The 12,978-nt window shown below is 35.8% G+C and overlaps 1 protein-coding gene across 2 annotated transcripts in view; it reads left to right on the top strand.

The window, feature by feature from the left end:
• The window catches only part of SMAP1 (small ArfGAP 1), a 104,133-nt gene that overhangs the window by 49,036 nt on the left and 42,119 nt on the right, over positions 1-12,978 (top strand). The window contains exons 5-6 of one of the 2 annotated variants that reach the window (XM_075707520.1): positions 2,044-2,121; positions 5,823-5,903. In XM_075707520.1, coding sequence (XP_075563635.1) covers positions 2,044-2,121; positions 5,823-5,903 — 159 coding nt within the window. The remainder of the gene's footprint in view (positions 1-2,043; positions 2,122-5,822; positions 5,904-12,978) is intronic. The other variant, XM_075707521.1, reaches the window with a different exon arrangement.

Here is a 12,978-nt window from a genome sequence, read left to right as displayed (position 1 = left end):
CTGTTGATCTTTAAACATTACGCTTGGGCATTTCTCAACTTATACATCCTGTTCTATATCCCAGGCTAGACGGCAACTGCTTTTCACTCTCTCTCCTGCTTATAGCTTGCATGACGCTTCTCCGTTACTTGATATGCAAAACTGTAATAAGTACTTCCAGACCTTCATAGGATTACCTTATCCTAGGTTAGATAATCCCTTAATTTATGAAGATGATATGCAGATTGAGAAGGACTATTATGGGAGGATGGAAATGTGATGCAAAGATCTATAGTGCTGATTTCCCTCCAACCCCCAAATGAAATGCTGCTTATCTGGTTCTGTGTGGTGAGTAGCTGTTACCTGCTGTTTGCCTGTGAGAGCTATCAAGCTTAAATTCTCTTAAAAACTGTAGCATACAAAAGAATGGCAAAAAAACCCCAAACCCAAATCCCACTTTAGAAACTCGAAAGTATACCTAAGATGTTCCATTATCACAATTTCACACATTTGCATTTAATCGAAATCTTAGTAAGGAGCATGGTGTCAGAGCTCATAGTTTAATATATGTAACTACCTAATCATTTTTCTGACATCTTTATTTGGTTACAATGTGGTGTAATCAGAATAAACAGGATTCCTGTGTTTCTATAGTAACAGAATGCTACAGTTTGAGAAACTGCTTCATTGCAGCAGATGTATCCATAACTCTTCCAATAACCTGAGGATTTTAAAACAGTAAATTTAAAAATGAGGATTCTGCTTCATGTTTCTGCAGGTGAAATTTGGTTTAAAAGTTAAACCTTATAAATATCTTTCCTGAAGCTCTACACCACCTTGCAGGATAAGCATAGTTTCTGAGTTTGTAAAAATACTGAAAATATATATATTCTCTATGAATATTCCAGCTATGTAAGCTATGGTACTGGTAGGATTTTCTGTAAGAAATATAGAGTATTTAGACACGAGGTAGGGGTTTTGTTTGCAACTTTCCATTTCCTTTTACTGCAAGCTGTTTTTTTTAAACTAAGTAAAAACTTGTCATCTAAATTGGTTATTTTGATCCAACATAACGACCTGCTCTGTAATAGCTTCATTTATTTTTAAATTTTCCTTGTGGATAGTAGAGGTGATACAAGACAGTGTAGAAGTGTCAGCTTTATAGCTCTGAAGATCTTCTACATGTTTGGTAATGTAATTCAGTTGCATTTTTGTACTAAGGGGAATAGAAAGATGTTTCCATTAAAGTGACCAACTATGCATAAAGAAATAGGTAAGAAGATATATGAAAATGCATTTAGAGAAATCCTATTTTCTTGAGCAAAACTTCATCTGTTGCATGTATAACTTACACCTTTTGGATAATTCTGGAAGTCTAGTGGTGCTAATAGCGATTTTACATACTGATTCCTAGAAAAGTAGTACCACCTGTAGAAAAGAAGTATCACCTGTCTGGAAGGTCTGGCATCCTACTGCTAGGATGCAGCTTTATATTAACCCTAAGCTCTTTACTCATTTGGAGTGCTCTTAGAGAAGAGTTAATTAGAACTTTAATTAACGTATACCTTTCAGAGTTATTTTGCATTCCTCTTAATAAAAATATTCTGTTACAGTGAACAAGAACAAAGACATTCTCTTCTCTCCCTCTCCTCTGGGACAGTGTGCCTTCATGCTTCAGGACATTAATATTTCAATAGTCACACTGGATAAAATTGAACAATGTATGAAACCTAATTATTTTTCTTAGGCCTGTGATATGATCTTATCCAAGTTAATTTTCTTATATTCTATTCTAGTGAATTTCATTATGTCACTCATTCCACCCTGACAGATTTCCTTTAAAAATCATACTGATAAAAAGAAGGGGGGGGGGGGGGGGGGGGGGGGGAAGGGAAATACTTTGTCTCCTCTTTTTGTTTTTTCTATGTTGTATTTTTCCCCCACCCCCAAAACTATTGGAAAAAACAGAATGAAAATCATATCTCTCTAGCTGCTTCTGCTCCTGCCCCTTCCCAGCTGTTCTTGCTTATTTTCTTTCTCATTTCTTTCCTCTGTTTTGTACAGATATCCTCTTCTGATGCTGCTCAGCCTTTGGCATCCTCTCCTTCTCTGCAAGCTGCTGCTGAGAAGAGCAAAGCAGAGGTATATTGTTTTCGGGTGTAACTCTTGTCAGGTTACTGCTTTGCACAAATGTTTACATTTCTATAGGGTAATTTCACTGAGTTAACTAGAGAATTTGAGTTGCTGGTAATACTTCAGACATTTAAAATACTTCTTTCCCCCTTGCTTCCTGGACTAGATAAATGAAAAGAACTGATGCAATGGGACAAAGCACATGCGTGATTGTTACCTCTTAGTATTTATATGTGAAAGTTCTCGTTCTGCTCTGTTTTAGTGTCACAAAAGTGTTGGAAACACCATTCCCAGCTAATGGGCATGAGTGACATTGTCCTGTCTCCTCAGGAATAATTCTTGGTATTTTTTTTATATTACTTGCTTGTTTCAGAATCTAAATTATCAGTACTGTTCCAGCCATTTAGTTCAATCTCCTTGGAGATAAATATAGAATTAATTCTGTGACACTTCTGTTAACTCATACTGGTTTTAATATCCCTTCTAGCTGGGATATGTGTGTATGTGCTGATGTTACATTTACTGTTTAGAAGGGTCTTTGAAAAATTTAACACACAAACAAGTAGTAGATGAGGCATCATTTGTATGAACTTTCAGTAGATGTCACAATTTGCAACAATGAAATACATTTTTTAGAATGTGAATGCTCAATGTTAGGCTCTTTTGGATACTTCAATCTAAATTGAGACTGTATATGATACATGAAATAACTTATGATCTAAGCATAAATCATGTGGACAAATGCTATAAATTATTTGAGTTCAGCTATATTGAAACATTAACTAAGATTTAAATAACAGCATCATGGACTAGACCACAAGCCTTGGTGAATTTGACATGTGTTTTAAATAGTACCAGGAATAGCAGCAGCCGCTCAGAATGAAACTTGCCTTTCTTTTCTTACTTGCCTCTCTTGATGCATTCAAATTTGAAAGTTCCTCTGTGTAACTAGAGTGCCATGCTGTTGGAAATTAATCTTGGGGAAAAAAATGAATAATTTCTGCTTAGAATTTAAGACCAGTATAAAGCCAATTTCATTTCATTATCTTCATAGTGCTTTTTGACTGCTTTTGCAAGTAATGAAACACTTTTGTTCTGGCATGAATACAGCACCTGAGAAATGTTTTCATTTAGCCTGAATTAATTTTTACCTAATGGAGCTGAAGCATAAAGCTTGCATATTGAAATTGTGAAGTGTGAAGTTGGAGTTACGGTTTCCAAGTTCACAGTGAAAATGAAGTGAATCAAAATAAAGTCACTGGGACTCGAGAGAGGTCCTGTAGGCTTTGTGAGGTGTGGAGGCAGAAACACTGGTGAACAGTTTATTTTAAGTCTTCATATTTTCACTATGAAGCTGTCAGGGATTTGTTAAGGGCAATGAGAGGCATTTATTTATATTTGGTCACCTTTATGGAGTGTTTGCCATATGAAACTTACTGCAAGCCATTCTTGTTCTCAAAGTCCTGAAGAATAAAAGTTTTCAGATACTTTTTCCTCTAGAAGCGAGGTTTCTCTCACACAACATATTTTAAAAAAATGTTGAAGTCAAACTGGAAATCAGGACATCCTGAAGATGATCATGTGCAGAAACTTTCACTTAAACATGTTCAAGTAAACTTAAGGTATGGCATTTGAAATATAAGTGTACTGTTACAACTCTTCCAACAACCTTTCCCAGGAGGAGAGGAAGCAAATCGCAGTTGTCTAAGATGTAGAAAAGCTTCTGCAGGAGAAGAGATTAAGTTTATTTAAATTATTCAACTTGAGAAGGTTGGAGTGGGGACAGGGAATGAAAGACTTTTGGAAAAGTTATTACTTTGACAGTATATTTGTGTGCAGTACATGATTATGGTCACAGGATTTTGAGAGTCTTTAGAATGCAGGTTGGTACTAGGATTGGTGACATGGTACTGAAAGAAAAGCTAAGCTTCGTTTGAAAGGCATGGCTATGCATTTGTAATCTTAGTGCGGTAAGTCTGCAAGTCTTAGGTTGTTATGATGGCCTCAAAATAAAACACTGCTCTGTACTTGTCCCAGTCATACAAACTTCTTCTTGAACACCTGGCACTGCCACAGGTGAGATAACCATGTTGGCTGGGCCTCTGGTTTGGACTACTATGCTCATTTTTGTGTTCCTAATGTTCACTAAAGTCTAAGTTGGTCTCCATTTCTTTTCTTCAAAACAGACATTCCAAACTCCCCTTTTCTGCAGTTTCGTAACTGTGGTCATTGCTTCCTGTTGCTTGAGTGACACCCACATTTAAGCAGGTGCTTGGTGTGATAGTCTCACTTTCCAGGACCTGAGTGTTCACGTTAATGCCTGATGAAATAATTCACAGGGGTTAGTTGGGACTTGAGTAACCTCAGTTGAGTAACCCCAGTCCATCTGGCAAATATGGTGAAAGTTTTGAAAATTGATTATTTGAAATTGTGACGAATGTGTTACTTGGGTCCCCCCATGCCCAGTGCCCCCAAAAAAACCAGAAAAAAAAACCCCTTCATCTTACTGTTAGAACTATTCTAACCAAATGTCATGTTACACAGATGTAAAAATTATATATATTGGATGTTAAAAAGGAAAAAAAAATCTGTATTGACAGAAACCTGTAGCCTAGTAATGGGTTTTATTTTTAATACTGGAGCTGCATGGACAGTTATCTATCCTCTCAAACTTCCTCCTAATATTGGGAAACTTGCTAAAAAAATAGTGTCTTGTGGAACAAAGCTGTTTTGAAGCTTTGAACAAAGGGATCCAAGCCTAATGACTGAAAGAACATTTAGGACCTAGTGTCTCATCTCTATTACATGTGGTAAACTCTTGTTCCATCCATTTTAATGTTCAAGTATACTCACTAGTACTATACTGTAGTTGTACAAGGTAAATGCAGGCAGATTGCTAGGTCTGAAAATCACTACTAACATTGTCAAAGCAATTTCTGGCCTAAAAAGTCTGTATCTTCTGTATGTTATAATGCCTTAAGGAATATTTTATGCTTTTCTTCAGTCAGACTGCGTCTGTAATAACGCCCCATCTATTCATTCAAAACTAAAATGAATAAACTGTAATGTCATTATAACGCATTCAATGTAAAGGGATCTCTTGTGTTTTCTCTTTCTGGAACAACTTAATGTCTATGACTCAGTGGGTCTGTCATATGGCCCAAGTCAACTTTTTACATTCAGGAGTATTTTTTTAAGACTTCTAGATTAGCTTTTAAAAATTAGTAACTCTCTGCAGAAAGCTGCATGCAAGTTACCTTACTGTAGTTCATTGGTCAAAGAGACTTGCATCTGTCCTAATGACAGAGGTTATCAGAGTTAATGGAGTACTCGTAGATGGTTTTTTCTTTTCAGATCTGCTTAGCTTAGGAGAAGCAACACTGGTTCTTTTTTCCTTCTGCTTATAAGAAGAATTGCGGATGAGCCGGTGAAGTAGTGAATTTCTTGAATTCTCAAAGTTAGAATATTTTTGGCAGTACTATATTTGAGAATTTCTTGAATTCTCAGAGTTACAACATTTTTAGTAGTACTATTTGAGCAAAATGAATCACTTCTAGAAGCAGAGCACATAGAAGCATAAACTCTGAATTGAAAGGCAGTAACTGAAGATCACTGTTTATATTCTGTATGACTGGACATTCAATATATTTGCAAATGCATTGTTCTTGAGTACTAGCAAAATGCCTAGCAAAATTTTCTTTTTTTTGCAGAAGGAAAAAGAAAAAAAGAAAGAAGAGAAAAAGAGAGAGAGAGAATCAGAAAAACCATCAAAACAATTAGCAGTTGAAAAGGTAAGAATAGTTTATTTTTTCCTGTTATTTAAAAATTAGACATGGTATTAGACATGTACAAAGATTGGGAAAAAAAAGAATTTTTTAATGCGTGTGTGTATACATATACGTATGTGTGTGTGTATACATGAATAGTAATCTGGATAATCCACATGAATGGTTTACTTGTGCTGTTGCTTGCATGTGGAGGTTGGTTGACCATATGATGAGGAATGTGTTTGGGGGAAGAGGGAAGAGCGTTAAAATTTGTTAAGATTTAAGCTCAGATAATTAAGGTTTTTAGGATGTACCATTGTTATTCTTGCACAGAAAATTGTCAATTTTATTGAGTGCTGTATGGTCACTTAATACTGTCTTTCATAAATTAATCCATTGTAAACATAAGTGTATAATTTATAGAATTGAATTAATAACTCTAGGTAACCTGAAAGTAGTCAACTACATCAAGTCACAAAACATGACAGAAACTAGTTAAGGTGCTTCTTTATGCAGCTATGTTAAAGCATAATGAGCAGCCTTAGCAACGTGGGCACAATTAAATCATGTACACTTCTGTATAGAGTTAATATTAAACAAAAATTCCATGGGTAATTTAAGTATTAAGGGCAATAATTTCTTCTAAGACAGATGTCCTCTCTCAGATGATGTGAATCCATTAGTATGTTCTGATCTGCAGTGTAGTCCGCAGAATGCGTTGGAGTCTCCATCTGTCAGTTTATTCCCCAATAGTGCTGTGTTACAATTATGAAAAATGTTGTGTATTCATACATTATGATTGCAGATGTATTTCTAGTTCAGTTTTCAAATAGAAGTTGTTTATTTTGCATAATAAAACAAGATACAAAAATATGTGCACATTGGAGGGGAAAAAAGCCCCTCCTCAATACAAATATCTTTTTTCTGAAATTGGAAAGTAGTTTTGGAATAAGTTAGCGCAGAAGCAAACTTTATTATGACAATTTGTGCAGCTTCACTGAGCTAGTGGAAAAGGATATCCTTATTTGTATGGTAGGAGGTTAAAGCGTTTTTATGGATGACAATAAAGATATTGAAATTGTTGATTATTGAAGTTTTACAAGGGCATCCAGTCAAATTAAATGTTTTATCCTGGTCCTTAGAACAATAGACTTTAGTTATAAAGGCTAAAAACATTGCTGTGGTTTGGAAATCTTAACTTTCTAAAACCTGAAGGTCTAGTTTTGGTCTGGGGGAGAGAGGGTTTCCCTTTGCGAGGATGCCTGAACCTTGTCACGTGACTGGGAATACTTGGTTAGGTGAGGAGAAAAGACGACAGTGCATAGTTACAGCTGAGCAACTACCCTAATGCTTGAAATAAAAACCAATTCAAATGCCACTGATTAGATTTACATTTGAAATGTTGTTAGATTACCAGTTAATGATTAAGCAAGTAAAAAGAAGTATTTTGATTTTAAATGCTTGTACTACAAAATGTGGAATTTGGTAAATATATCTGCATTAGATAACAGTGCTGTTGTAACAGCTGCAAAATGTTTGAAATACTGCAGCATATTTTATTTTGTTATTAATGTGTCAGCACTGATTGCTCAAATGGAACTCATCTATGTGTCATCTTTTTAATTTAAGAGATTCTTTAAGCTCAGGCTTTTCAAGGCCTTTAAGAATCATTCAAAATAAACTATTTTTGGATACAGCCTGTAAACTTTACATGTTTTAAAATTGCAGTCACTTTCTAGAATCCAAAGGAAAGAGACCCATATCAAATGCTTGCATTTCCAGTGGAAAGTACTGGTGAGATAGAGGACCAAAAGGTTTTATTTTTATATATGGAATAATACGTCGCTGGTTTTATGGTGTGATTCTGCTTCAGGGAGCTGATAAACATTAATATTCTTCTTAGGTTGACTAATAATGATACACATCCAATTAGAGGCTGTCTATAGGATATTTTAAATATTGCATGTTGAATCAGTAGGCGAATGCTGGCATCTTGACCGTAGTATCATGTTTTCAGCAACCACATCAAGCAGTAGATGGCTGTTTATCCCAGTTCTCAGTTTTCTGGAGAAGGAAACAGAATATGAGAATTCTTTGGACACTTCATATGTGAAGTCACTGGTCGCCTTCATTGCAGGCATGGTATATCTCCAGTCTAGACATTCCAGGCTTGGGAAGCTAATGAAATAAAAATACATGACCAAGCAATTGGCAGTTCTACCACAATTTTGAGACGTCTCTTGATCAAGGCAATTCAAGCAGTGTTTTAGCCATCCTGTAGAGGAATCAGTAAAGATGGAAAAAAATGACAGGCTTTAAACTAGTAAAAAGTTGAAAATGAAGCTATAGAAAACTTCAGATTTCTTTACAAGTGTCATGTACTCTTAGAAGTCTTAAGTTCCTAGTGTATTCTTTTTTATAACTTACATTGAGTTTAAGTTTCTTAGCTCTTCAAACAAAAATATGCATTCTAAAAAATTAAAATGTTCGCATTCATAGAATCGTTTAGATCGGAAAAGACTTTTAAGATCATCCAGTCCAACCATTAACCTAACATTACCAAGTCCACCACTAAACCTGTTAAGGGTATAGTAGCAATTTCATGTTTCCTGGCTTGGTGGCTGGATTATTTATATTGAAAGTAAAAACTAGTAATCATTAAGATTGGAAAGGACCTCTAAGATCATCAGTCCAACCATCAACCCAACACCACCATGCCCACTAAACCATGTCCCCAAGTGCCACATCTACCTGTTTTTTGAACACTTCCAGGGATGGTGACTCCACCACCTCTCTAATTCAGTTCTCATGTTCTGATCTCTGCTTCATAGAACTGACTAGTCTGCTCATACATCTGTATAAGAGCCTTTCTCTGGTGGCTAGCTGATCTTTAGCCTTTAACAAACTGAATGTCTAGTGTGATTTCTGTTGCATTTTCAAATATTGCTGAAAGCTTGTAGCATTGATTTAGTAAACTGATTATTCCAATATTGCCTTAATGTGTCAGGTAATTATGGCATAAAAAATACTTTGTTAATTAGCATGTTTGATAAGTGAAAAGGACAGAAAATCGTCTTTCAACTGATTTAACAATAGTGGGCTTTCTTACTGAAATTGCTTTTCAGTAAGAATCATGTCCTTAAAGCAGGTTTTGTGGGAAACATTTTTTTATGAACATTCACATTGGAGACAGTGATTTCAGAGGTAGAGTAGAATTTCCTCAAAATCAGAGAGATCTAGTGCAGAACAGTGAGTAGCAAGGGTACTTGTTTGACTCTTATTTTTCTGGGCTGTTCCACTTTCTGTGACAAAATTACTGGGTATTTTTTAATATAACAAGATCTTACTATGTCAGCTACAGACTGAGTCTAGTCCGGTGATGAGTGTTTTATTGGAAGCAGCCAACAGTGTGATGTCCCACATCAGATCTGCAGTGTTCTTTAATAAATAAAATAAGTGACATTGCAAAACTACTGGCAGCTGTAATATTTTCTTTAGTCTAATTGAAGAAAGTTGAGAAACTTGTGTAACTTACCCAGGGTCCTTCCTCCAGCTCTCCCTGTGCCATTTCCACAATTGTAGACCTCAGGTTTCCTCAGTGTTCATGCTTAAAGTCACCTTATCCTTACAGTTACTTTGGAGGAAAAAAACCCCAACAAATAGCAAGAAAACTGCTAGAACAATTGTTATACAGTTCTTTGACATGACTCGGCCAGGTTACATGGAGCTGAGATTTCCAGTCAAAGCCCAGCTTGTTTGCAAGCAACAGAAATGCCAATTTGAGCAATATAAAATGTGTTGAATTGCAAGAATAGATAATCAAACTGAGCTAATCACATGCTTCTTAATGCTTCTTATGGGCCAGTAGCAAGAATAATAGCACAAGGCAGACTGTCATCTAATAGAAGCATTGTTTAGATGTTCTGTGCACTCAATAAAGAAATTTTAAATTGGCTAAAAAAATAAAACTGATACTTTAAGAGCCCATTTTAGTAGTGGGGAGGGAAGAAAGTTGGTAGTTTGACCACCAATCTTACCTGTTTCATTGATGGTAACACATGAAAATTTTTCATTTGTAGATGAGAAAAACCAGCTAGTCTTTTAATGGCCATTTTTCAAACTTCATCATCCTGCCCACCCTTTCATCAGCTGCTGAGCTTTCCCTTCCTATTAATTACTCCTTTGCATAGCGGAAGTTGGTGAAAGTTCCCAAATCAACCATGATTTTTTTTTTTTTTTTTTCTTTCTTTCTTTTCTGCCTAAGCTGACTGAACGAGTTCTCCATTTGGGAACAGTGTAGAACACTGAACTCCTTTTTATTTCTAGTATGTCTACGGAGTAGGATTTTTGTTCATCCTTAGGTAATTGAATGTGCTCAATTTATAGTCATTTGTTGACTTTAGAAAGAATACGTAGCCTACATATTCTGCTGGTGTGTGAGGGAGTTACCAAAGCCTCACAGTAGTTTTCAGAACTAAAATTTAAACTGTGTGGTCATTTTAGGTAGAGTTTCTGCTCATAGCACAGAGGAGCACTGTAGGTAGGCTCCATGCTGCTTCTTCATGCAGCATGTTGGAGCAGGGTCTGTGTGTGCTCCATCCACCTTGTACCTGTTTTCCACTGCAAGGAAGCATAGAAGGGAAGGAGATGGAGTGCGGTCCAGTTATCCAGGCTGAAGGATCAAGACTATGAGAGAAATGGATGGTGTGTAAGCTGTGGAGTTTGGGTGCCCTTAGGATAAATGAGGCCATTAGACCTGCAAAGAATGGATTGAGGAAGACTGTTTGCAAATGATCAAATGGTATGCTCTCTACAGAATTGGACAGAAAACTCTTCATGCATTTGGCAAGACTGCTAATAAAAGTGGGTTGCATTAAGTACTTCATTTAGTAAAGTACTTCCATTGCACAAAATTTGATTTAGAACAGAGAACTTGGATTGAGTTGTATGAATGAGACTTCCTGAATTTCAGAGCAACTAGGACAATTCTAGTTTTTTTCAAAACATACCTTTTTATGTCCATCTGCAGAACAAATTCAGATTAAAAAAAGGCATAAATATGTATGAAGTCTTGAGGCTTTGGCGTGCTCTAAAAGTAAAGGGGGAGAGAATTGATATGCCTAAAATGTTCAGATTTTTGTAGGGTTCAACTTTTTATATATTTTTAATTTTTAAATAAAGAGTATCTTGACATGCTTCAGTGCTAGCAATCCAGAATGAAGCCAAAGTGTTTTGGAAAACTGTCCCTGGAAAACTTGACAAGTATTTCTACTATCCAAAATTATAAAGTTAGCTAAGTCTGTGGCACTGAATGCTTTGACAGTGCTTGTATTCAGCACTGTGTAGCTTTCTGTGGTGTTTATTTTAGAGGTTTTGCATCGGTTGAAGGCTTTCATGAAAGCATTGTGATGGTTTCACTGTAAAGTGCTGCATATTGAAGGCCATATCAAACCACATCTAATTTATAGAAAGTAAGCCCTTTTAAGACAGATTGTGTTGTATTGGGACAGTAAAGTTAAATGGTTAGGATGTAAAGAACGAACTGTTTTTTCTCCACAGACTACTTGTGCTTTTGCAAACTAATATTGACATTCAAAGTTAAGACTTTTTTCATTCTGCTGAATGTATCAGGATGATGAATGTTTCTGAAGGATTGCAGCTGTTAAACTTGATTAACTGAAGTACTATTTGACACTGTAAGTTTAGTTTCTTTTATTATATTGCATTTTGAATTTGAAATTGGCTCTTTTTTGTATGTAGAGTTGATTTAAGTGACAGGAATGGGTCAGTTAGAGGTTATCTTTCAATGGTAGTATATCAAATGCTGGTTTTCTTCCCCAAACTGGAGACTAAATTGCCAGCTTAAACTCAGCAATAAAAGTGAACTGCTGCCTCTCAGTCAGCTGGTACCAACCAGCACCGGATGGCCTGCATTACAGAGGTACTGACATAAGTTTATTTGCATTTAAAAAGTGCTAGGAAACACCTCAAATAAAAGTGAGGGCAGATCATATTAGCAGCTTTTCCCCTTCATATAGGAAAAACAATGTGTCAAATACTCATTTAACCAAATAGGAAGAAGTTACTGTAGCTTCTCAGGGTGGTGTTTTTGTTTTGTTGGTTTGTTTTTCCCTAGAAAGACAGCTAAAAGTCCCACAAAATCAACCTGTCTGGGCAAGTGAGACAAGAGGAACTATTAGTCCCCATTAGTTCTCTGGGGATGTTTTTTACTTACCCAAAGTATTCCAAATTCCATCCTAATCATTTTGTACAAGGAGAAATGGGTTGGAGCAAATAGTGCTGTAGTGTTCTTCATTTCTTTAAAACTGTGTAGCATTGTGAGAACGCATGGAATGAAAGCCCACAAAATTTTTGCTGTCCACTTAAATGCCAGTTTGGTGGAAGTGATATATTTAGGTGTTTACTTTTAAGTTGTAAGAAGTTGACTCACAAATATTGACCTGAATGATAATTTAAATACAGAATTACATTATAAATATTCTAAATGTTTTCTTTATTTTGATACTGTGGTGATGATATATTTGCTAAATCACTTGAATAGTTGTTAATAATGTTTCCCTAGACTTCTAAACATTATTTGTCTGAGTGATTTAATTTTTAAATGTTTTTTCTTTATATTTTTATATAAAATGTAATATAAATCTGTATTATAATATGTAAGTAATCCAATGTTTATCACAGGAACAGAAAAATAGAAATGTATCTTGCCCTCTGGTTGAATAGAGTCTTATTTATACTCTCAGTCCTTGTTTTCACAAATTCAGACTAAGTAGATATGAGTTAAAGCTCAGGATTTAGGAGTACGTGATAAGATACAGGACAACCTGTTTCCCTGCCTCTTACACCCACAGAGAGAGAAGGGTTTTAAGGCTTCTTGTTCTCTCAGTCTGCATTTTATGGGCCTGTCCCAGCCTGGTTTTACATTTCTAATCATACCTTTTCATTCTTACGGAAGAGATCAGATTATTTTAGGTTCTTTGGTTGCTTCTAATGCTAATCTGCAGAAAGGCAAGTCAAATTAGATTCTTCCTGAAACTGTGCGATTCATTCCTTTTGCAGGTAACAAAGGACTCCTTGT

The sequence above is a fragment of the Pelecanus crispus genome, chromosome 3 (assembly GCF_030463565.1).
Source record: "Pelecanus crispus isolate bPelCri1 chromosome 3, bPelCri1.pri, whole genome shotgun sequence".
In the NCBI taxonomy this organism is placed as follows: domain Eukaryota; kingdom Metazoa; phylum Chordata; class Aves; order Pelecaniformes; family Pelecanidae; genus Pelecanus; species Pelecanus crispus.
This window is presented reverse-complemented; position numbering and strand designations above follow the sequence as displayed.